Here is a 25,776-nt window from a genome sequence, read left to right on the forward strand (position 1 = left end):
AGGAGCTCTCAGTGTGCACTTGCAGCCCAGAAAGCCAATCAGAGCCTGGGCTGCAGCAGGAGAAGTGTGGCCAGCAGGGCAAGGGAGGTGATCCTCCCCCTCTGCTCAGCTCTGGGGAGACCCCACCTGGAGTACTGCCTCCAGCTCTGGAGCCCCTATGACAAGAGGGATCTGGAGGTGCTGGGAGGTGTCCAGAGAAGGGCCAGGAGGCCACCCTGCCTTATTAGGCTTGAAATCTTGAATGACAGAGCAGTGAGAAACACAGCTGAGCTGTTCAACATGGAATGCATTTATTTCATTATATCTTCCCCCCCCAGTACAGTATTAGGAGATCATTTAAATACTTTAATAAAAGATTTTGGAGCAAACCCCAGAGGATTCACCAGCTAAAGGATAAAACCAATCTTATCAGTGGATGACAGGCAAGTCTGTGATGACCTTGTGAGCTGTGGAGTAGCATTCTCTAGGAGTTTCCCATTCCTGGGTCACCTGGCCAGGAGTGGAGCTCAGCATGGTGATTCTCTTCCTCACCCTTTCATTTTTGTGGAGTGTTTCATGTAGGAGACCTCAACTGTAAGGGGCAGCTTCACTGAGAGGCAGGAGGAATTAGTTTTCTTCTTAAAAAAGAAAGAATCAGACATGCAGAACCAAGCTCAGGTGGTTGTCTCATCACCATTCTGCTTTAAGAACCCCAAATTCTTCTCCTTAAGGACATTAGATGATGCTACAATCCTGCAGGTCATAGAATCACAGAATCAAGCAGGTTGGAAAAGACCCCAGAGATCATCAAGTCCAACCTAATACCTAACACCTCCAGAGAAGGGCCACGAGGGTGAGCAGAGGGCTGGAGCTGCTCTGCTCTGAGGACAGGCTGAGGGAGTTGGGGCTGTTCAAGTCTGGAGAAGAGAAGGCTCCCAGGAGCCATCCAGTATCTGCAGGGGGCTCCAAGAAAGCTGGGGAGGGACTTTGGAGGGTGTCAGGGAGGGATAGGACTGGGGGGGATGGAACAAAACTAGAAGTGGGGAGATTCAGATTGGATGTGAGGAAGAAGTTGTTCCCCAGGAGGGTGGTGAGAGCCTGGCACAGGCTGCCCAGGGAGGTGGTGGAAGCCTCCTGCCTGGAGGTGTTTGCAGCCAGGCTGGAGGTGGCTGTGAGCAACCTGCTGTGGTGTGAGGTGTAGAGGGGCTTGGAACTGGCTGCTCCTTGAGGTCCCTTCCAACCCTGACAATTCTGTGATTCTATGAGCTCCTGACAACCAAACCATGCCTTCAAGTGCCCCATCCAATCCTTTTTTGAACACCTCAGTCCCCTCCCTGCCTTTTTTCTCCCCCATGCCCTCTCCAAATTAACCACCAAAGTACTTATCTGCCAGGGGAGATGTGACTGTGGAAGCCATTGGGAAGCAGCTGAACATTGCCTGACAGGGGGGCAAATAAATAAATAAACAAACCCCTGAAATGAACTGAGAGTCACTTCTGTTGCACCAAAAAGAAGAAGAGAGCAGTGAAAGCAAAAGGAGAGGCTGCCCTTGGTGCAGGGGGAAAGAGGAGAGGTAAGTTTGCTGCTAGATTTGTGGAGTGCTGCTCCTGCTTGCCTCAGGCACACTGCTGGAGCCAGGCAGAGGGGTGGCAATGCCTCACTGGAGGACATCCAGCCCCAGCTCTGCTTCCACTGTCCTCAAGGCTCAAAGCCATTTCTCTTTTCCTGACAGCTCCTAGCTGTTAGCCATTCAGCTGAACAGCAGCTCCCAGACACCCCACTCTCTGCTGCCAGGCAAGGAAACCCTGACAGAAATACAGGAACAGACTGGGGGAGGGGGAAGGGGAAAATCAATTCATTTAAGCTCCCCACAAGCATGTTTACACACATATATGATATTTAAGCACATATATGTGGAGAGACACGTGTCCACACTTAAGTAGTGAGCTGCTTTGCTTACTAGCTTCAGTCTCATAAGATCTATTATAGATAGATAGATAGATAGATAGATAGGACATAGATATCTAGATCCAGATCCAGATATTTAGATCCAGATCCTGATCTCTAGACCAACCTCCAGATCTCTAGACCTAGGTATCTACTTCTCTAGACCTAGATATCTACATCTCCAGACCTAGATATCTACATCTCCATATCTACATCTCCAGACCTAGATATCTACATCTCCATATCTACATCTCCAGACCTAGATATCTACATCTCCATATCTACATCTCCAGACCTAGATATCTACATCTAGATATCTACATCTCCAGACCTAGATATCTACATCTCTAGACCTAGATATCTGAATCTTGATATCTACATCTCTAGACCTACATATCTACTTCTCCAGACCTAGATATCTAGACATCAGTATCCAGACATCTATATCCCTAGATATCTAGCTCTCAGATATCTAGATCCAGATCTCTAGAGCTATATAAAACCTGAGACTGAATGTGTGAAGCCAAGAAGTTAAATCCAGAGAGTATTGACTATGGGGTAGAGCATCTTCAGCCCTATCAGCTCAGAGAGCTTTCTTCCTCGCACTCATGGTTGATCAGAGCTTCTTGCAGCGCCACGTTTCTGGGGACTGGAAGTTCTGAACCCCATGTTCCAGTTCAGTAAGATCATTAAAGCAGTGCCCTACATTTCAGCAGCAGCAGCTTTAAATTCCTGCAGCAGCAGCGAGGTTTGTACACAGCCTGCTGGACAGCAGCCTGATGCACTTCTCCTTTCGTCTTCCAGCCAAGAAAAAGAACTAAAAAAAAAATCAGATCACTGCTTCAGGGAAGGATTGGGGTAAAATGGAAACCTTTTCCTGTTTGCAATCACATCACCAGACAGCAGGGTGGGAATGCAGTGAAAGCTGAGATTCTATGACGCAGTGGATTCACAGAACCATGGAATGCACTGGGTTGGAAGAGACCTCCAGAAGTGATCTAGTTCAAGCCCCATGTGGCAAGCAGGGACATCAGGGGAGGTTCTCCTCCCCCTCTACTCTGCCCTGCTCAGACCTCACCTGGAATACTGCATCCAGCTCTGGGCTCCCCAGTTCAGGAGGGACAGGGATCTGCTGGAGAGAGTCCAAGGGAGGGCTCCAAGGATGCTGAAGGGACTGCAGCACTGCCTGGGGAGGAGAGGCTGAGAGCCCTGGGGCTGGTTAGCCTGGAGAGGAGAAGACTGAGAGGGACCTGATCAATGTCTATCAGTAGCTGAGGGATGGGGGTCATGAAGGAAGGGACAGGGACAGGCTCTGCTCAGTTGCACCCTGGGATAGGAGCAGGGGCAATGGATGGAAACTGCAGCACAGGAGGCTCCACCTCAACATAAGGAGGAACTTCTTCACTGTGAGAGTCACAGAGCCCTGGAGCAAGCTGCCCAGAGAGGTTGTGGAGTCTCCTGCTCTGGAGCCTTCCCAGCCCTGCCTGGATGTGTTCCTGTGTGACCTGTGCTGCATTCTCTGCTCCTGCTCTGGCAGGGGGCTTGGACTGGAAGATCTCCAGAGGTCCCTTCCAACCCCTAACCTCCTGTGATCCTCTGATCCCCAGCTAGCTGAGGGTGCTCACACAGAGTTAATGTATTACTCCAGTATCTCCACAGGGGTTCCAGTAAGGAATGCATGCATGACAACAACAAAGCTGTGGCATGCAAACACAACCTAAAGTCAGCAAGGATGTGAGCATCAGGAGCTTCCTCTGTGATGCAGACCTGTACCTCTTGCAAGTGATGAAGTGCATTTAAAACCTGACGTTTCCAAGAGCTTTCAAACTGAGTGCACAGTGAGGGAATTCTTCCTCTAGTTGAAGCAAACTCTTTCAGGTCAAGCCTCCATTTTAAAACCAGCTTGGAGAAGCAACTGGATAGGAGATTCCAAATCCCCGCTGGAGAGTTAATAAACACTCTTCTCATGTTTAATTTGTTGAACCAATGGCCTGCATGGTGCCACAGTGCCCACAGAAGTGAGCAGGAGGAAGTCAAAACCTCCCACCCACAAAACCTGCCCAAAGCAAACTCCTTAACAAGGGAACTGTGACAAGCTATGAAACCTGACAGAAGATACCATGACAGAGCTCAGTGTTTGAGTCTCTGTGACACTCCAGTATGCTAAAACTCTTTGCTATTTCAGTATTAAGAAGATGCTTCATGTTATTGGACCAAGTACAGACCTTGTGCAGCTCATTACAATGAAAACAGAGAGGAGGATGCCTGAGGCTCAAGCCTCAACCTTCAGTTAAGCTACCCTGCCATCAAAATAAGAAGCTCAACATATTTCCCTTATGCTATCCTTAATCTTATGTGCCTCCAGATACAAGTCTTGGGCAATTCTGATCAAGACAGTGAAATTACACTAGGTGGGTGAAGAAACTGTCCAGGAATCCCTAATGGAAGTTTGCTCAGAAGAAAAGTCTGAAGGGAATCTGTAGTGAGAGAGAGAGAGAACAAATAAAGAGGAAGAGAGAAGTGGTGTAAGCCCCAGCGAGCAGTACCCCCAGCCTTATGGAACATGCACAAGGAAACCAAGACAGAGAATGCATTCCATAAGAATGTCTGGGTCTCAGGTTGAGGAGGGTTTCCCATCAGCTTCTGAAGGAGTCAGTAAGTACAGACACAAAGCACTTTGCAAACCAGGACATAAAATGTCTTAGATGATTATAAAAGGATACTCCAACTTCTCCGGGACAGAAGTCAAAGCTAAGGCCTCGCAATTCCAGTTTTCAGGAAGAAGTGTGTCCCCTTCACTAGGCCACCACTTGAAGCCAACCTCTTCAGTGCTTCCAAGAGGGGGTGGTTACCAAAAGGGTGGTGGCAGCGCAGCTCTTCGCACCGCGCACCCAAGCACAGACAGATCGCTGTAGGGGGCTGAGAGTTACAACATCACAGAGACCGCCAGAGGAGAGGCAACACAGGAACAAAGAGAAGCAAGGAACTACACCCACCCAAGCCTCTGCCAGGCCTTGATGCCTATGTGAAGTTTCACTACAGGAATTAAACATCAGGAAGTAACAAATTAGCAAACCACAGGATTAATCAAATCTGTTCACTTTACATCAAACATCTCTCCTTCAGGGTGGCAGCGCCGCCCGCCTGCCCTGCCGCACAGAGGAGCTCTGCTTCCCTTTGTGGCCTGGCCAAGGGCTCCCAGCTCCACCTCTGCTGCGCAGCAGGGGAGCAGCTCACTTCAGCAGGTTCTGCAGCATGGCTGTGGCGTAGGTGGGGCGAGCCTGCCTGCTCTCAATGGCCTTCTGGAGGTACTGGATGCCTCCGCAGCGCTCCCAGATCTCCTCGAACTGCCTGGGCAGAATCTCCGCCCCTCGCTTGCGGGTCAAGCCAGTCTCTTCAAGGTTCAGCTCACACATATCCATATCATCCTTCCCTGGAAGGGGAGAGGGGCAAAAGAGAGGTGGTTAGGAAGCGTTTGCATCATTCAAAAGGTGGCACACAGGATCACCAGGCAGTGCCACAGGCTGGGGACAGAGTGGCTGGAGAGCGGCCAGGCAGAAAGGGACCTGGGGGTGTTGGTTGATAGCAGCTGAACATGAGCCAGCAGTGTGCCCAGGCAGCCAAGAAGGCCAAGGGCATCCTGGCCTGCAGCAGGAACAGTGTGGCCAGCAGGAGCAGGGAAGTCATTGTGCCCTGTGCTCAGCACTGCTTAGGCCACACCTGGAGTCCTGTATCCAGTTCTGGGCCCCTCAGTTTAAGAAGGACATTGAGAGACTTGAATGTGTCCAGAGAAGGGCAACAAAGGTGGGGAGGGGTCTGGAGCACAGCCCTGTGAGGAGAGGCTGAGGGAGCTGGGGTTGCTTAGCCTAGACAAGAGGAGGCTCAGGGGAGACCTTCTTGCTCTCTCCAACTCCCTGAAGGGAGGTTGTAGCCAGGTGGGGGTTGGTCTGTTCTCCCAGGCAAGCAGCACCAGAGCAAGAGGACACAGTCTCAAGCTGTGCCAGGGGAGGTTTAAGCTGGAGGTGAGGAGAAAGTTCTTCCCAGCAAGAGAGATTGGCCATTGGAATGCGCTGCCCAGGGAGGTGGTGGAGTCCCCATCCCTGGAGGTGTTTAAGAGGAGCCTGGATGAGGCACTTGGTGCCATGGTTGAGTTGATTAGTGTTGGGTGATAGGTTGGACTGGATGATCTCTGAGGTCTTTTCCAACCTGGTTAATTCTATTCTATTCTATTCCATTCCATTCCATTCCATTCTACTCTATTCTACTCTACTCTATTCCACTCTACTCTACTCTAGTCTACTCTGTTTTACTCTACTCTATTCCCCCAGCACTAACTTTTGCCAGACCAACTGAGTTAGAAGCAAATGAAGCTGTATGCACAAGCAAAACTACACTCTACAATGGAATGCCATGAAGATGTACAAACCATACAGGAGTGACAACATTGTACAGGCATCTACAATTACTCAACAGCACAAGGACCCCCCTAGCATAGCCCAAAGCCACCAGAGGCACTCATGGCAGCAGTGCTACTTTTAGCTGTGGGCTTTGACACTGAAGAGGTAAGAGTTGGTAAAACATTTGGAGTCCCACGTTTTCTAGGGTTCCCCAGATGACAGGCCATGCACAAGTGAAACAGGTGGCCAGTTACATCTCCAGGTGGTAGTCCATAACATTTGGCCACTACCAGCAGTCCAGACAAGAACTGCTGAGGGAAAAGAAAAGGATTCAGCTTGGGAAACTTGTACCATCAGCTTCTCTTTATAAACTAACTGCCCAACTGCTCCAGGGTGCCTGCCCTGCAGCAAACAAAGTTACAGGGAGACCTTGCAGAGGTCTTCCAGTACCTGAAGGAGGCCTAGAAGAAAGCTGGGAAGGGACTTTGCACAAGGGCTTGTAGTGATAGGATGAGAGGGAATGGACTGAAGCTTGAGGAGGGCAGACTCAGACTGGAGCTTAGGAAGAAATTCTTTCCAGTGTGGGTGGTGAGACACTGGAACAGGTTGCCCAGGGAGGTGGTGGAAGCCTCAGCCATGGAGAAAACAAAGTTACAGGAAGACCTTACAGAGGTTTTCTAGGATCTGAAAGGGGGCCTATAGGAAAACTGGGAAGGGACTTTGCACAAGGGCCTGCAGTGATGAGAGGGAATGGACTCAAGCTTGAGGAGGGCAGACTTAGACTGGAGCTTAGGAAGAAATTCTTTCCAGTGGGGGCGGTGAGACACTGGAACAGGTTGCCCAGGGAGGTGGTGGAAGCCTCAGCCCTGGTGAAAACAAAGTTTCAGGGAGACCTTATAGAGGTCTTCCAGTACCTGAAGGAGGCCTACAAGAGAGCTGGGAAGGGACTTTGCACAAGGGCTTGTAGTGATAGGATGAGAGGGAATGGAAGCTTGAGGAGGGCAGACTCAGACTGGAGCTTAGGAAGAAATCCTTTTCATTGAGGGTGGTGAGACACTGGACCAGGCTGCCCAGGGAGGTGGTGAATGCCCCCTCCCTGGAGGTGCTCAGGGCCAAGCTGGTTGAGGTCTTGAGCAACCTGCTGCAGTGTGAGGTGTCCCTGGCCATGGCAGGGGTTTGGAACTGGATGCTCCTTGAGGTCCCTTCCAAGCCCAGCCACCCTCCGCGTCTCCGAACTCTGCGCCTTTCCGGCCTTTGGATTCCCCTGCCAGCACCAACCTGCGACCAGGAGGATGGGAGCCTTGTCAGGATGGAGCTCCATCTGGCGAGCAATCCATGGGCCATCAAAGTGAGCATACCACCAGCCCTTCTTCTTGTTCTGGGGGTCCTTGTACTGGTCTGCAGGGCGGATGAAGGGGATGCGGAAGTAGCGCTGCTGCCGGTTGATCTCGATCTCCTGCTGCCTGGAGGGCAGCTGGGCTGCTGGGTTCTGCTGAGCTGTCACAGAAAGCAAACCAGGGGGGGGAAAAAATGAGCCAACAAACCAAGAGGAAACAAGAAAGCCACATCAGGATTGCTTCAGCCATCAGCAGTGTAAAATGAAAACCAAAAACAACCCCAAAGCTATTCAAATAAGGCCTCCTAAAACCCAAACCAAACCCCCAAGCCCCTGAGAGATTCCTTCTGCACACCCAGGGTGGCAGTTTTAGGCTGATGCCTAGAACAGGAATCCATAGAAAATACTACAAATGTAAGTAAGTTACTATTGGACATAAAAGGCAAATAATGGTAAGGTCTAAATAACCCTCATTGGCCTGGCAACTGGCATGAAGTTAGTGCTGAGAAGCACGGAGCTGTCAGGGCTGGAAGGGACCTCAAGGCTCAGCCAGCTCCAACCCCCCTGCCATGGGCAGGGACACCTCACACCACAGCAGGTTGCTCACAGCCACATCCAGCCTGGCTGCAAACACCTCCAGGCAGGAGGCTTCCACCACCTCCCTGGGCAGCCTGTGCCAGGCTCTCACCACCCTCATGGGGAACAACTTCTTCCTCACAGCCAATCTCAATCTCCCCATTTCTAGTTTTGCTCCATCCACCCCCCACTCCTATCACTCCCTGACACCCTCAAAAGTCCCTCCCCAGCTTTCTTGTAGCCCCCTTCTGATCCTGGAAGGCCACAATGAGGTCATCTCGGAGCCTTCTCTTCCCCAGCACTGCTGTGGTCACACCTTGAGTATTGGGTTCAGTTTTGGAGCTCTCATTACAAGAAGGTGCTGGAGCAGGCCCAGTGAAGGGCAATAAAGCTGCTGAAGGGTCTAGAGAACCAGTCTGGTGAGGAGCAGCTGCAGGAGCTGTCACTTGTTGTGGGGGAGAGGAGATCAAACCCCACTTCACTCCAACCTCCTTTCAGGGAGTTGTAGAGAGCAATAGAGAGCACTGAGGTCTCCCCTCAGCCTCCTCTCTTTCCCACTAACCATCCCCAGCTCCTTCAGCCTCTCTCCAGCACATTGCTTCTCCAGGCCCTTCCCAGCTTCCTTGCCCTCCTCTGCCCTGGCTCCAGCACCTCCACAGCTCTCTTGTGTTGAGGTGCCCAAAGCTGGACACAACACTCCAGGTGTGTTGTACTTCTCCAGTTACCAACCAGACCAACAGATTAGCCACTGCAGCTTGCAATTTCTTCACTTTAGATCCAAGGGGGGGGGGGGGGAAAAAGGCTTTTTTCTAGATGTAAAGAGCAGAATCTTAAAAAATAAGAGTATAATAATAACAGTAATAAACCCAATAAAAATGATAATATAACAATAATAAACCAATACTAATAAACCAAATGATGATAAGCATGATAATAACACCAATAATCCCACCCTGCAATGGCTTTTAACATGTCTGCAGAAACAGAGAGAAGAAAACAAAGAACCTCCTTCCACATCAATGGGGCTCTCATACCTCATCAGCTCTGACAGAGCATTTCTTCTACAGGCAGACATATGTGATATGTAACCCATCCTGAGCAATCAGGACTCCCTTCTGTCTGATCATCCAGCCCAGCAGATCAGCCCTTTAGAACTCCCAACCACTTTCTGCCCTCCCATGGCAAGTGCTAAGGCTCATTGCTACCTAAACCCAAAAGGCAACCTAGAGGACAGGGATGCTAAGCAGCCAGGACAGCCTCTACTTCTCAGTGCTATGGAACTGCAGCTCTCTGTTCAAAAGGAACCACCACCTGAAGGTTAGTTTGTGTGCTGGGGAATAGCTGTTATGTTAAGCTGACTCCAGAGTTTTGCTGCAAGAACATGCCAAGTGCAGACAGCAGGAAATCACAGAATCACTCACAGAAGGCTAGAGGTTGGAAGGGACTTGCAGAGATCATCCACTCCAACCCCTCCCCCCAGCCAAAAGCAGGATCAGCCCAGGGTAGTAGGAAGCTTTTGAATGTCTCCAGAGAAGGAGATGTTAGAATATGCAGAGTGTTTGTTCTGCATTTCAAAGGCACACTTGTTGTGTGTTTTGAAATACACAGGATTAATCCCTCCACATTCTTCTGAAGGGATTAAAATACACATTCTTGTGCCCCTGTGCTCAGCACTGCTGAGGCCACACCTGGAGTCCTGTGTCCAGTTCTGGGCTTCTCAGTTTAAGAAGGATATTGAGATACCTGAACATGACCAGAGAAGGGTAATGAGGCTGGGGAGGGGTCTGGAGCACAGCCCTGTGAGGAGAGGCTGAGGGAGCTGGGGTTGCTTAGCCTGCAGAAGAGGAGGCTCAGGGGAGACCTCATTGCTCTCTCCAACTCCCTGAAGGGAGGTTGTAGCCAGGTGGGGGTTGGTCTCTTCTCCCAGGCACCCAGCACCAGAACAAGAGGACACAGTCTCAAGCTGCTCAGGGGAGGTTTTAGGCTTGATCTAAGTTCTTCCCAGAGAGAGAGATTGGCCACTGGGATGTGCTGCCCAGGGATGTGGTGGAGTCACCATCCCTGGAGGTGTTTAAAGAAGAGCCTGGCTGAGGCACTTAGTGCCATGGTCTGGTTGATTAGGTAGGGCTGGCTGATAGGTTGGACTTGATGGTCTTGGAGGTCTCTTCCAACCTGTCTGATTCTGTGATTCTGTGAGTGCTGGGGTGGGGAGGTTGCATCTTCAAACCACCACAGGGTTATTTCCTCCTCCCTCCCCATGACTGCACAACTGCCCTCCCGAAGACAAGCACAGAGTTAAGATGTATTTGTAAATGATTTAGAGCAACACATCATTAGCAGCAGCTGAACTCCAGTGCCAAATGGGTACACAGAACTGTTTGGAGAGTTAGCTGCTGTGTACACATGCAGCAAAGCCCTGGATTGGATGATGTTAGTGAGTAGAGAGCTCTCCAGTGGTCCTATTCCTCGGTTAGCTCAGGGAACCCTCTCCCCACTTACGTGAGCTGCTCAAAAAGGGTGCAAAATCTGTGAACAAACATTACATGTTGAGCCACACTGCTGACACTCTCCAGGTCATACTTTCAGCCAACATTTTTCACCAAAGCTGATGGCAGACAGATGGAAATTCTACTTGCAACCCCACCACCACCACCACCCACACACAGTCACAAGGGTTGAGCTAAGTGCTTTGATTCATTGTCTGCTCACTGACACACAGAAGTCTCCCTTCCCCAGGTTTCACAGACTTCCACCTCCTCCTCCTTCCATCAGGATTTAACCTGCAGGTTGGTTCCTTTCATGATTTGCAGTGCCTGTTCCAAAACCTCAGCTGCATGGATGCTAAGCACAGGCTGCTGGAACAAATCTGCCAGCTAATGAAGACAGCACTTCCAGGTTTGGGGCATTTCTGCTAGGGGAAAAAGGTATTTCCATACCTCTGTTAATACCAAGCCTGCCTGTTCCGAAAGTGTGCCCAGCTGGCCAAGAAGGCCAATGGCATCCTGGCCTGCATCAGGAGCAGTGTGGCCAGCAGGAGCAGAGAAGTCATTGTGCCCCTGTACTCAGCATTGCTTGGGCCACACCTGGAGTCCTGTGTCCAGTTCTGGGCTCCTCAATTTACGAAGGGCATTGAGAGACTTGAAGGTGTTCAGAGAAGGGCAACAAAGCTGGGGAGGGGTCTGGAGCACAGCCCTGTGAGGAGAGGCTGAGGGAGTGGGATTGCTTAGCCTGGAGAAGAGAAGGCTCAGGGGAGACCTTCTTGCTCTCTACAACTCCCTGAAGGGAGGTTGTAGCCAGGTGGGGGTTGGTCTCTTCTCCCAGGCAACCATCAGCAGAACAAGAGGACACAGTCTCAAGCTGTGCCAGGGGAGGTTCAGGCTGGATGTTAGGAAGAAATTCTTCCCAGCAAGAGAGATTGGCCATTGGGATGTGCTGTCCAGGGAGGTGGTGGAGTCACCATCCCTGGAGGTGTTTAAAAACAGCCTGGCTGAGGCACTTGGTGCCATGGTTTAGTTGATTAGATGGTGTTGGGTGATCTCAAAGGTCTTTTCCACCAGGGCACATTGCTGGCTCATGTTCAGCTGCTATCCACGAGCACCCCCAGGTCCCTTTGAGTTAGGAACTGGCTGGATGGCCGAACCCAGAGAGTGGTGGTGAATGGTGTCACATCCAGCTGGCAGCCAGTCAGTAGCGGAGTCCCCCAGGGATCAGTGCTGGGCCCCATCCTCTTTAACGTCTTTATTGATGATCTGGATGAGGGCATTGAGTCTATCATCAGTAAATTTGCTGATGACACCAAGCTGGGGGCAGGTGTTGATCTGCTAGAGGGTAGAGAGGCTCTGCAGAGAGACCTCGACAGGCTGGACAGATGGGCAGAGTCCAAGGGCAGGAGATTTAACGCATCCAAGTGCCGGGTTCTGCACATTGGCCACAACAACCCCATGCAGTGCTACAGGCTGGGGTCAGAGTGGCTGAGAGCAGCCAGGCAGAGAGGGACCTGGGGGTGCTGGTTGATGGTAGGATGAACATGAGCCTGCAGTGTGCCCAGGCAGCCAAGAGGGCCAATGGCATCCTGGCCTGCATTAAGAACAGTGTGGCCAGCAGGAGCAGGGAGGTCATTCTGCCCCTGTACACTGCACTGGTTAGGCCACACCTCGAGTACTGTGTCCAGTTCTGGGCCCCTCAGTTTAGGAAGGATGTTGACTTGCTGGAGCGAGTCCAGAGAAGGGCAACGAAGTTAGTGAGGGGCTTGGAACACAAGCCCTATGAGGAGAGACTGAGGGAGCTGGGGCTGCTTAGCCTGGAGAGGAGGAGACTCAGGGGTGACCTTATTGCTCTCTACAACTACCTGAAGGGAGGTTGTAAACAGGCAGAGGTTGGTCTCTTCTCCCAGGCAGCCAGCACCAGAACAAGAGGACACAGTCTCAGGCTGCGCCAGGGGAAGTTCAGGCTGGAGGTCAGGAGGAAGTTTTACACGGAGAGAGTGATTGCCCATTGGAATGGACTGCCTGGGGAGGTGGTGGAGTCGCCGTCACTGGAGGTGTTCAGGAGGAGACTTGACAGGGTGCTTGGTTACATGGGTTAGTTGATTGGGTGGTGTTGGGTGATAGGTTGGACGCGATGATCTTGAAGGTCTCTTCCAACCTGGTTTATTCTATTCTATTCTATTCTATTCTTTCTCCCTGGCTGCTCTCAGCCACTCTGACCCCAGCCTGTAGCACTGCATGGGGTTGTTGTGGCCAATGTGCAGAGCCTGGCACTTGGGTGAACCTGGATGTGTTCAATCTCATGCCCTTGGACTCTGCCCATCTGTCCAGCCTGGCAAGGTCCCTCAGCAGAGCTCTACTATCCTCAACTCCTGCCCCCAGCTTGGTGTCATCTGCAAATTTACTGCTGATAGACTCAATGCCCTCATCCAGATCATCAATAAAGATATTGAACAGGATGGGGCCCAGCACTGATCCCTGGGGCACACCACTGGTGCCTGGTTGCCAGCTGGCTGTGGCACCATTCACCACCACTCTCTGGGCTCAGCCTCCAGCCAGTTCCTAACCCAGCTCAGAGAGCTGCTGTCCAAGCCAGGGGCTGACAGCTTGGCCAGGAGTTTGCTGTGGGGGATGGTGTCAAAGGCCTTGCTGGAGCCCAGGCAGACAACATCCACAGCCTGCCCCACATCCACCAGGCAGTCACCTGGGCATGGAAGGAGATCAGGTTGGTGAGGCAGGACCTGCCCTTCCTGAATCCATGCTGGCTGAGACATACACTCATTAAAACCCCAAGGGTTTCCTTCAGCCTATCAAACCCCAAATTCATTCCAGAACTGTTCTCTAGAGCACTGTCAGCTAAACTCTTCCAGGCACAGGGTGATCTTTCCTCACCATAGTCCGTGACCGACTTGGGAGCACGCTGCTCTGTTTCTGCGTTGCGCTTCTTGTTCTTGGACTTCCAAGCGTGGTAAACCTTTAGCCTCCTGTGAAACTCTTCTCTGCAAGCTGCCAACAGCTCAATATCTGGCCCAAAGAGGAGGATGAGGGAGAAAGAGCAAAACAAACAAACAAACAGCAACAACAAAACACAGGAAAAGAAGCATTTATTAAATGCTCTCCTATAGTGATCAGGAAATAACTTTAGTGTTAGGATGTGACCTGGAATGTTGTAACATGAATAAACCTTCATTCTCTGCAACAAGAGGGCCTGCATTTTATGGCCCAGGGTGTCCCTTGGAGTGCTACAGCTCCCTTTTCTCCACTGGAGTAATGGCAGTCCCCCCAGGAGCAGCCCTGCTGTGAGATCTGGGGCGGTGAAGCGCTGCAGATACAACTTTCTCCTCGTTAGATTTGCCTGTTGGCATTATCACAAGGCAGGTGGTACAGACACAAGGTGAAGTGTCACCTCTGAACTGTATGTCTGTGATCTAAGAGAGGGAAAAATCAGCAATTTGCTCTGATCTAGGGTTGGGTTTCTTTTATTCACCTTTATTAAATACACTTTAGTTCTGCTGAATTTCATTGACTTTCATCTCCTGTGGCCAGCAGGAGCAGGGAGGTCATTCTGCCCTGTGCTCAGCACTGCTCAGGCCACACCTGGAGTCCTGTGTCCAGTTCTGGGCTTCTCAGTTTAAGAAGGACATTGAGAGACTTGAATGTGTCCAGAGAAGGGCAACAAAGCTGGGGAGGGGTCTGGAGCACAGCCCTGTGAGGAGAGGCTGAGGGAGCTGGGGTTGCTTAGCCTGGAGAAGAGGAGGCTCAGGGGAGACCTTCTTGCTCTCTCCAACTCCCTGAAGGGAGGTTGTAGCCAGGTGGGGGTTGGTCTCTTCTCCCAGGCAAGCAGCACCAGAACAGGAGGACTGAGTGTCAAGCTGTGCCAGGGGAGGTTTAGGCTGAATGTTAGGAAGAAATTCTTCCCAGAGAGAGAGATTGGCCATTGGGATGTGCTGCCCAGGGAGGTGGTGGAGTCACCATCCCTGGCAGTGTTTAAGAAGAGACTGGATGAGGCACTTGGTGCCATGGTTTAGTTGATGAGATGGTGTTGGGTGATAGGTTGGACTGGGTGATCTTCCAACATGGCCTATTCTATTCTATTCTATCTCAAAGGTCTTCTCCAACCTGGTCTGGTCTATTCTATTCTATTCTATTCCTATTCTTTTCTATTCTAATTCTAATTCTAATTCTAATTCTAATTCTAATTCTAATTCTAATTCTAATTCTAATTCTAATTCTCACATGCACTTGTGGCCCAAGCAGGTTGCCATCACAAATATACAATCAGTAAAGGAGATAACAAAGGCAATTCTCTTTCCTCAGTATGGAAATGATTTAGCTCGCTGCTCTCTTTGGGTACTAGGACTTTTTAAGATCAATTTGGCACTTGTTCAAGCCTGAATGAACTCATGGGCAAGCCTTTCATCTTTGCCCCAGGATGGAAGTGACACCTTGCTTACAACGACAACTTGACTCCAAAACACCCCAAAAGCAGCCACTTACCACAGGATGTGTTGATTGTGTCACGCAGCTCTGCGTACTTCCACTTGCTGAGGTCGTGCTTCTTAGTGCCAGCAGCAGCTTTTGTGGCTTGCACTGCAGGACCCCTGTGGCCATTGAGACAAAACCAAGAGAAGCATGCTTTGTTTTTTCAAGCATGGAAAAGGAATTGCTACAAAAATCATAGAATCAACCAGGTTGGAAGAGACCTCCAAGATCATCAAGTCCAACCTGTCACCCAGCCCTGGCCAATCAACTCAACCATGGCACTGAGTGCCTCAGCCAGGCTTTTCTTGAAGATCTCCAGGGATGGTGACTCCACCACCTCCCTGGGCAGCACATCCCAATGGCCAATCTCTCTTGCTGGGAAGAATTTCTTCCTCACCTCCAATGTGAACCTCCCCTGGCACAGCTTGAGACTGTGTCCTCTTGTTCTGGTGCTGGTTGCCTGGAAGAAGAGACCAACCCCCACCTGGCTACAACCTCCCTTCAGGGAGTTGGAGAGAGCAAGAAGGTCTCCCTTGAGCCTCCTCTTCTCCAGGCTAAGCAACCCCAGCTCCCTCAGCCTCTCCTCACAGGGCTGTGCTCCAGACCCCTCCCCAGCTTTGTTGCCCATCTCTGGACACCTTCCAGCATCTGGACAAGGGGATTGACTCCACTATTAGAAAGCCTGCAGATGACACCAAGCTGGGATCAGGTTAGAGGGCAGAAGGGCTATCCAGAAGGACTTTGACAGGCTGGTCAGATGGCAGAGTCCAACATGATGTCATTTAACAAGTCCAAGCACTGGGTGCTGCACTTTGGGGGTTGGAGCTGGCTGATCCTTGAGGTCCTTCCCAACCCTAACAATTCTATGATTCTATTTCTGTATTGCTTCATGTTAAAAACCCCCAAAGCACACACAAGTTCAGTGTATACTGGAAGCATCAAGTACCAGAAAGGAGAGGACCTGTACCACTACTCACCACTGAAGACATTCTGTTCAGAAATAGTAATTTCAATTGCTTGCCATCCTTGCAAGACTCAAAAAGAGAAAGAGAACTGCAGTTGTACTTACAAGCACCTAGTGAATTACTCATGTAGCAAGATGCACTTCTACTTACAACCCCCCTGCCATGGGCAGGGTCATCTCACACTACAGCAGGTTGCTCACAGCCACCTCCAGCCTGGCCTTCAAAACCTCCAGGGATGAGGCTTCCACCACCTCCCCAGGCAGCCTGTGCCAGGCTCTCACCACCCTCATGGGGAACAACTTCTTCCTATCAGCCAATCTCAATCTCCCCACATCTAGTTTTGCTCCATCCCCCCACTCCTATCACTCCCTGACACCCTACAAAGTCCCTCCCCAGCTTTCCTGTAGCCCCCTTCAGATACTGGAAGGCCACAATGAGGTCTCCTCAGAGCCTTCTCTTCTCCAGACTGCACAACCCCAACTCCCTCAGTCTGTTCTCTGGACACCTTCCAGCACCTCCATATCCTTGCTGCAATAGAGGCTCCAGAGCTGGCCCCAGAGCTCCAGCTGTGCTCTCAGCAGAGTGGAGCAGAGGGGCAGAATCCCCTCCCTGCCCTGCTGGCCACACTTCTCTTGCTGCAGCCCTGGCTCTGCTTGGCTCTCTGGGCTGCAAGTGCTCACTGCTGGCTCCTGTTGAGCTTCTCATCCACCAACACCCCCAGGTCCTCTTCTTCAGGGCTGCTCTCATATAAGTTAAGTTCAAACCACTCCAACGCTCGGCAGCGATCAGAATGGCTTTTAAACAGGGAGGAATTCAAGAACCGACAGAGGATTTTATCACCCTCTGCTAATGCCCATGACTAAGCACACAAAGCCAACTGAATTATCTTTCAGGATCTGAGAGGAGCTGCTCATAAGAATCAAGATCTTTAGCAGGGCAGCAAAACACTTGATGCAATATGTCACATTAAAAACCCACAAGAGAGAAACACAGAAGAAGTGGAGGCCTTCTCATTTAGAGTCTGCCTGTGCAGCATTTTCTCTGTGCAACCATTACACTGTTACAGTATTTATGATCTAGAGGATATTATGCTGGAGTTTACTTTCCCATCAAGGCCTCATTGGGTGCTATGAAGTTTTATGTTGTTTGTTTTCCCCTTTTAGTTAATAGGCTATAAATACATTTACTGCAAAAGCTTCTTCCACACACACAGAGCAACTCCGAGGGCTGAGATAACAAATGCAGTTTGAGTCTCATGCTGTAAAACAGCCTGTTTAACCAAATGCTCCTAATAGCAGTTGAACCAGCTCTTCACATGCATTTACAGAGCCTGTTTATGGCAGCATCAGCTTAATTACTGGTTGACAGTAGGCTGAACATGAGCCAGCAGTGTGCCCAGCTGGCCAAGGCGGCCAATGGCATCCTGGCCTGCATCAGGAACAGTGTGGCCAGCAGGAGCAGGGAGGTCATTCTGCCCTGTGCTCAGGCCACACCTTGAGTCCTGTGTCCAGTTCTGGGCTCCTCAATTTAAGAAGGGCATTGAGAGACTTGAATGTGTCCAGAGAAGGGCAACAAAGCTGGGGAGGGGTCTGGAGCACAGCCCTGTGAGGAGAGGCTGAGGGAGCTGGGGTTGCTTAGCCTGGAGAAGAGGAGGCTCAGGGGAGACCTTCTTGCTCTCTCCAACTCCCTGAAGGGAGGTTGTAGCCAGGTGGGGGTTGGTCTCTTCTCCCAGGCAGCCAGCACCAGAACAAGAGGACACAGTCTCAGGCTGTGCCAGGAGAGGTTCAGGCTGGAGGTGAGGAGAAAGTTCTTCCCAGCCAGAGAGATTGGCCATTGGGATGTGCTGCCCAGGGAGGTGGTGGAGTCACCATCACTGGATGTGTTCAAAAAGGGATTAGATGAGGCACTTGGTGCCATGGTTTAGTCGATCAGATGGTGTTGGGTGATAGGTTGGACTTGATGATCTCTGAGGTCTTTTCCAATCTGGTTCATTCTGCATTCTGTAATTCTGCCCTCTCCTACTACTATTGGAGTCAACACACAGCTTCTGCTCAGGGAATGTGAGAGGCTGACATAAAAACATACCTCTGAGACTTTTATTATGTGGATAACCGAAGGACAGGAACTTTTCCTCATGCCTAACACTACTCCTAAGTGGAAAATAAATCATTAGAGGGACTCCTTCAAAGCATACTTTGTTTTCCCTGCCGCACCTGCAGGACGTTCAGCAGTGCTGCTGAACGCAGTTTCCGCTGCCTGGTGTCGAACCTGCTGGAATCTAATTTCACAAATCCTAAGGATTTTCCTTATTTAGCCACAGCAGCCGCCACTTGGGGAGTTTGCCACACCGTTTAGAGCAGAACAACTAGGCTGCAAGGTCTTTAAGAACGCTAATCCAATTGAAGGGCTTAGTCTTTCCCTGACAGTAATGCTCTGCAGATCACTCTTTTTGTTTTCTGCACGACTCTTAAGCATCCCAGCCTGGCAGTGGGAAGTTATCATCCTTGGCAATCAGTCCTCATGGACTGCTCATCCTCCTGGCCCTTCTCTGGACACCTTCCAGCACCTCCACATCCCTCTTGCAATAGGGGCTCCAGAACTGGAGGCAGGACTCCAGGTGGGGTCTCCCCAGAGCTGAGCAGAGGGGGAGAATCACCTCCCTTGCCCTGCTGGCCACACTTCTGCTGCAGCCCAGGATCTGGTTGGCTTTGTGGGCTGCAAGTGCACACTGAGAGCTCCTGGTGAGCTTCTCCTCCCCCAGCACCCCCAAGGCTCTCTCCTCAGGGCTGCTTTCCAGCCAGTCCCTGCCCAGCCTGGATTTGTGCCTGGGGTTGCCTCTAGCCTGCAGCTGGCCTGCCCTTGGTCTTGTTGAACCTCATGAGGTTGGCTTGTGCCCACCTCTCCAGCCTGCCCAGGTCCCTCTGGATGGATCCCTTCCCTCCAGCTGTCTGCTGCACCACACAGCTTGGTGTCATCAGCAAACCTGCTGAGGGTGCACTCAATGCCACTGTCCATGGCACCCACAAAGATGTTGAACAAGCCTGGTCCCAGGACTGCTCCCTCAGGGACTCTGCTTGTCCCTGGCCTCCACTGGGACATGGAGCCATCGACAGCCACTCTTTGGGTGCGGCCATCAAGCCAGTTCCTTATCCATCTAGTGGTCACCCCTCACACCCATGTGTCACCATTAGAGGAAAGGGGAGAAGAGAAGAGAGAAACCACACCAAAATTACGCAGGATATTGGAGTACATGCATTATCCTTTGATCTAAATATATATAATCAATTAAAATAATTGCTGGGGAAGAAAATTACATTGATTTGAGAGAAGTAAATTACTTACCTGCTTAGCACTTAGAACCCCCCCAGCCTCTCCCTTCATTTTGTTTCCATTCCCTATTAATTCAACCCCCTTCAGAGTTCAATTCCAATGATTGGATTGGATTCAAATGATTCATTCCCCTTCTCACCTACCTAGCCAATAGCTCTGACATTTCTGTAGCCATTTGATCCCTACAAGAAAATTTTGGACAGGTGAGCACAAACCAAACAGATGGAGAGCAAAAGAAGAAAGTCTCTTGCCAACCAAACTGGAGCCAGCTCATGGAAGGGGGAAAAAAACCCAACAAGGAAAAGCTGTTGATTTGATGTCAGCTCCATGCTGAGGCTCTGATTCTGTACAGAGCAGTGAATCACACAGGGAGAAGGGGAAGGGAAGGAGAGGGTAGGTAGGGGAAAAAAGGGATACTAAGTGTACCATAGGTGTTTAAAAGGTATTATTAGGTACATCAGATTGCTGGCAGTTATTAGGTACACCACATTATTGGCAGCTATTAGGTACATCACATTATTAACAATTATTAGGCATATTATTGACAATTATTAGGTATATTTTGGGCAATTATTAGGCATATTATTGGCAATTATTAGGCATATTATTGGCAATTATTATTAGGGTTGTGGTGGGTTGAAAGGGTCTGCTATGAATTACTATTAGGTAGTAAGAATTAGGTGTTATGAATTACTGTTAGGTCTATTATGAATTAATATTAGGTTTATTAGGAATTATTATTAGGTCGATTATGAATTATTATTAGGTTTATTATGAATTATTATTAGGTCTATTATGAATTATTACTGGGGTTCTATTAATTATTAATTATTTATCATCAATCTATATTATTAATTATTATCAGGTCTATTATGAATTACTATTAGGTGTATTGTGAATTACTATTAGGTCTATCATGAAATATTATGAGGTGTGCTATTAATTATTGTTAGGTCTATTATGAATTATTATTAGGCCTATTACGAATTATTATCAGGCCTACTATGAATTATTATCTATATTATGAATTATTATTATTATGTATATTATAAATTACTATTAGGTGCATTATTAATTATTATTATGTCTATCATGAATTCATATTAGGTCTATTATTAATTATTATTAGATGTGCTATTAATTATTATTAGATATATACTTAATTAATATTAGGTCTATTATGAATTACTATTAGGGGTATTATGAATTACTATTAGGTCTATCATGAAATATTAGTAGGTGTGCTATTAATTATTATTAGGTCTATTATGAATTATCATTAGATATATTATTATTATTAATATGAATTACTATTAGATGCATTATTAATTACTATTAGTTCTATCATTAATTAATATTAGGTCTATTATGAATTATTATTAGGTGTGCTATTAATTATTATTATATATATATTGAATTATTATTAGGTCTATTATGAATTACTATTAGGTGTATTATGAATTACTATTAGATCTATCATGAAATACTATTAGGTGTGCTATTAATTATTATTAGGTCTATTATGAATTATTATTAGGTCTATTATTATTATTAATATGAATTACTATTAGATGCATTATTAATTACTATTAGTTCTATCATTAATTAATATTAGGTCTATTATGAATTATTATTAGGTGTGCTATTAATTATTATTAGATATCTATTGAATTATTATTAGCTCTATTATGAATTACTACTAGGTGCATTATGAATTACTATTAGGTTTATAATGAATTAATATTAGGTCTATAATGAATTAATATTAGGTCTATTATGAATTATTATTAGGGTCCATCAAGAATTATTATTAGGGCCTATTATGAAATATTAAGCATATTATGACTTATCAAGTATATTATGACTTATTATTAGGTCTATTATGACTTATTACTAGGCCTATTATAAACCACTATTATTTGGTCCATGGGATGAACTTCCTTATTAGGGAAAGCAGTGGAGGTAAGGTGTCACAAACTGCTTCCTAGTGCCTGGATGCAGAGTGGTGAAGGTTCTTCCGGTGGATTAGTGAGGGAAGGAGGCAATATCAATTTCCTTGCCATTAATTAGTGTGGGGTTTGGGTTTATTGAGAGCATGCCAGAGGGGAAAAAGAAAATGCCATACGCAGTCATTTGCAGCTTGGTCCCACTGGCTCTGCAAATAGAAGATATTCCTGTTAGCCTGATCCCCAGTTGCCCTTCTAATAACCTGAGGTGGGGCACAGTATTCCCTCCTCTCGCAAATCCTACTCTTCTATGATTACCAATTAATTATGTGCTGAGAAACAGGATTCTGCAGACCTTTCTCCTGCACCTTGCTCAATCAGGAGTGTCAAATTCTTTATTAAAAGTTAAATTAAGATACTCTGAGGAAAAAAAAGTAATGTAGAAAAATTCCTCCAGCTTTTCCCTTCCTACAACTCAAACTGATTTTGAGACATGCCACTGAGAGTCCTGAAGAAAAGGACCTGGGGGTGCTGGGGGAGGAGAAGCTCAGCAGGAGCCAGCAGTGAGCACTTGCAGCCCAGAGAGCCAAGCAGAGCCTGGGCTGCAGCAAGAGAAGTGTGGCCAGCAGGGCCAGGGAGGGGATTCTCCCCCTCTGCTCCACTCTGCTGAGACCACAGCTGGAGCTCTGGGGCCAGTTCTGGAGCCTCTGTGCCAGGAAGGCTCTGGAGGTGCTGGAAGGAGTCCAGAGAAGGGCCAGGAGGAGGAGCAGAGGGCTGGAGCTGCTCTGCTATGAGGACAGACTGAGGGAGTTGGGATTGTGCAGGCTGGAGAGAAGGATCCCAGGAGACCTCATTGTGGCTTTCCAGGATCTGAAGTGGGCTACAAGAAAGCTGGGGAGGGACTTTTGAGGGTGTCAGGGAGGGATAGGACTGGGGGGGATGGAAAAAAACTAGAAATGGGGAGATTGAGATTGGATGATAGGAAGAAGTTGTTCCCCAGGAGGGTGGTGAGAGCCTGGCACAGGTTGCCTAGGGAGGTGGAGGAAGCCTCCTGCCTGGAGGTGTTTGCAGCCAGGCTGGAGGTGGCTGTGAGCAACCTGCTGTGGTGTGAGGTGTCCCTGCCCATGGCAGGGGGTTGGAACTGGCTGAGCCTTGAGGTCCCTTCCAACCCTGACAATTCTCTGATTCTATTTCTGTACTGAGGTGCTGGGTGATAGGGTCTACTTGGCAATCTCTGAGGTCTTTTCCAACCTGCCTGATTTGATGATTCTATGCACTGCTACCTACAAGCCCCTAGTAAATTACTGATGTAGCAAGATGCAGTTCTGCTTACAAGCACCCACTGATGCAGTTCTGCTTACAAGCACCCACTGATGCAGTTCTGCTTACAAGCACCCACTGATGCAGTTCTGCTTACAAGCACCCACTGATGCAGTTCTGCTTACAAGCACCCACTAAATGATTGATGCAGTAAGATGCAAATCTTCAGGCCGAAGCAATCTATTTCTAACAAACTGTGTGAGTTAATTTGAGAGAGATTCTTACACACTGACTGGCAAGGTCTGATTAATCAAGATGAAAATACACAGAACACAGTGTTCTCAAAGGCATCAGGGTAGGAATTAGAAACAGGAGAGAGCGAGCAATGGAGGAGTGGAGCTCCTGAAGGCCATACCTGCGCAATCCCAAATCGAGCTGAGCCTCATCGTTGATGAGTTCAGCCTCGCTCTGGGCAATCCTCATTGCAAGCTCATGATCACGCCGCTCCTGCTCAAGCACTGCCTGCTGCTGGGTCTCCTCTTCTCGTTCTCTTGCCAGCTGAGCTTCAATTTCAGCCTGTTGGTAGGAGAAAACACACCTTGAACTGTAACCAGTTCTCATAGTTGAAAGCTTAGTGTGCCAGCTCTAAACACAGAACAGGAGCTTTCTGGGCATAGAATCGTGGAATTGTCAGGGTTGGAAGGGACCTCAAGGCTCAGCCAGCCCCATCCCCCCTGCCATGGGCAGGGACACCTCACACCACAGCAGGTTGCTCACAGCCACATCCAGCCTGGCTGCAAACACCTCCACGCAGGAGGCTTCCACCACCTCCCTGAGCAAACTGTACCAGTGTACCATGGGGAAGAACATCTTCCTCACATCCAATCTGAATCTCTCCATGCATGCCCATGGTTCATTTTGAAAAGGGATCAAGACAAACACTGGAATCCTCTGAGGAGCTTTGATTTTAAGTAACTGTCAGATTCTGACTTGCAACAGAACAGAAGCAATCCAGACACACTGCCTCTGTGGAGCAAAACTGTCATTCCAGTTTACCATCATTATTTAACAAAGGATTCTGCACACACAGTAAGTAGATTGTGACCATCCACTTCATACTTCTGAAAGTCATCCAGACCAAGCCTTAACAGTGTCTTTCTTGGCACAGAACTCAACAAAAGGTTCTGGAACATCAAAAGGTGCCTGAATGTGTCCAAAGAAGGGCCACAAGGCTGAGCAGAGGGCTGGAGCTGCTCTGCTATGGAGACAGACTGAGAGCATTTGGGCTGTTCAGTCTGGAGGAGAGAAGGCTCTGAGGAGATCTTATTCTGGCTTTCCAGTATCTGAAGGGGGCTCCAAGAAGGCTGGGGAGGGACTTTTGAGGGTGCCAGGGAGTGATAGGACTGGGAGGGATGGAGCAAAACTAGAAGTGGGGAGATTCAGATTGGATGTTAGGAAGAAGTTCTTCCCTGAGAGGGTGGTGAGAGCCTGGCACAGGTTGCCCAGGGAGGTGGTGGAAGCCTCATCCCTGTAGGTTTTGAAGGCCAGGCTGGATGTGGCTGTGAGCAACCTGCTGTAGTGTGAGGTGTCCCTGCCCATGGCAGGGGGGTTGGAACTGGCTGATCCTTGGGGTCCCTTCCAACCTTAACAATTCTCTGATTCTATTTCTGGATTGAAAAGTAGGCTTCTTGTTAAAAACCTCCAAACCACACACAAATACAGTGTATACTGGAACCAGCAAGTAGCAGAAAGGAGAGGACCCACTCCTCATGGTGAATTTGCACCATTAAATCACTGCAGTAACAGCAGTGACCTGATCCCAAGTGGAGAGGGCAAGGTTTGAACTGCAGGTATTTACTCTACACAAATGTGGGCAAAAGAGCTACCCAAGACAGTCCTGCACCTTCTCTTTGCCACAAACCTTCTGCAAGTGTTTACAGGAAAGCAGGTACAGGACACAGCCTGAGCCCAGCTGTGACTTCTGGTAAAAGAGTGACAAACATGCCTGCCATGAAACATTTCAAGAGGAGACTGGATGTGGCACTTGGTGCCATGGTTTAGTCATGAGGTCTGTGGTGACAGGTTGGACTCGATGATCCTCGAGGTCTCTTCCAACCTTGGTGATACTGTGATCTGTAAAAAGGGCAAACTGGGATTCTCCAGTGCTGTGTATTGTTAACATTAAAGCAGCTTTTAAAACCCTGAAAACAAAAAGTATCTCTAGTCAGAGGAGCTCAGCTTGCTGGGAGGAGGTGCCCTGTCCTGCCATGCCTCATGGTGATTTTGGCCTTACATTTACTACTGAAGCAATGCTGCTGCCTGACTCTGAGATCTGCAGTTCCAAAACTGAAGGTAGGAGACTCACAGGAGAACCAGTAAGATTTTTAATTGCTTGTTTTAAAACCCAAACCACCACCCAGCAACAGCAACAACCCCTCCAAACCCCACACTAACCTGGATGCGCTTTTCTTCCCCTTCTCTCCTCTTCCTCTCTTCCTCTTCCTGTTTTCTCTTTGCCTCGATCTCAGATTTCCTGTTAACAGAAAGGGGAGGAAATGAAACCATGTCATTACAATGCAAGGGAACAAGGGAGAAAAAGCACCTTCCATCAAACTGAATGGTAAGCCACAAGCTGGTACTGCCCTGAGGACAGGGCACTACACATCAGGCTTGATGGGGTTCTGAGCAACCTGGTCCAGTTGCAGAGGGACCTCAACCGACCAGACAGATGGGCAGAGGCCAACAGGATGGCATTCAACAAGTCCAAGTGCCAGGGGCTGCACTTTGGCCACAACAACCCCATGCAGAGCTACAGGCTGGGGGCAGAGTGGCTGAGAGCTGCCAAACAGAGAGGGACCTGGGGGTGCTGATTGACAGCTGCCTGAACATGAGCCAGCAGTGTGCCCAGGTGGCCAAGAGGGCCAATGGCATCCTGGCCTGCATTAGGAATAATGTGGCCAGCAGAAGCAGGGAAGCCATTCTGCCCTGTGCTCAGCACTGATTAGGCCACACCTTGAGTCCTGTGTCCAGTTCTGGGCCCCTCAGTTTAGTAAGGATGTTGAGACACTTGAA

General features: G+C 49.0%; 1 protein-coding gene across 5 annotated transcripts in view; it reads right to left on the reverse strand.

The window, feature by feature from the left end:
* Positions 1-269: 269 nt before the first annotated feature.
* MYO6 (myosin VI) overlaps positions 270-25,776 on the reverse strand; it is a 158,836-nt gene continuing 133,329 nt past the window's right edge. Inside the window, exons 27-35 of one of the 5 annotated variants that reach the window (XM_068165174.1) lie at positions 25,159-25,237; positions 23,120-23,280; positions 21,624-21,653; positions 19,642-19,680; positions 15,219-15,322; positions 13,614-13,745; positions 10,735-10,761; positions 7,602-7,820; positions 270-5,359 (exon numbers count right to left, since the gene is read on the reverse strand). In XM_068165174.1, coding sequence (XP_068021275.1) covers positions 5,160-5,359; positions 7,602-7,820; positions 10,735-10,761; positions 13,614-13,745; positions 15,219-15,322; positions 19,642-19,680; positions 21,624-21,653; positions 23,120-23,280; positions 25,159-25,237 — 991 coding nt within the window. In that variant the 3' untranslated portion in view covers positions 270-5,159. The remainder of the gene's footprint in view (positions 5,360-7,601; positions 7,821-10,734; positions 10,762-13,613; positions 13,746-15,218; positions 15,323-19,641; positions 19,681-21,623; positions 21,654-23,119; positions 23,281-25,158; positions 25,238-25,776) is intronic. The other 4 variants (XM_068165176.1, XM_068165175.1, XM_068165177.1 and 1 more) reach the window with 4 other exon arrangements.

The sequence above is a fragment of the Melanerpes formicivorus genome, unplaced genomic scaffold (genome assembly GCF_026170545.1).
Source record: "Melanerpes formicivorus ecotype bairdi unplaced genomic scaffold, bMelFor1.0.p_v2 SCAF_85, whole genome shotgun sequence".
Classification (NCBI taxonomy): domain Eukaryota; kingdom Metazoa; phylum Chordata; class Aves; order Piciformes; family Picidae; genus Melanerpes; species Melanerpes formicivorus.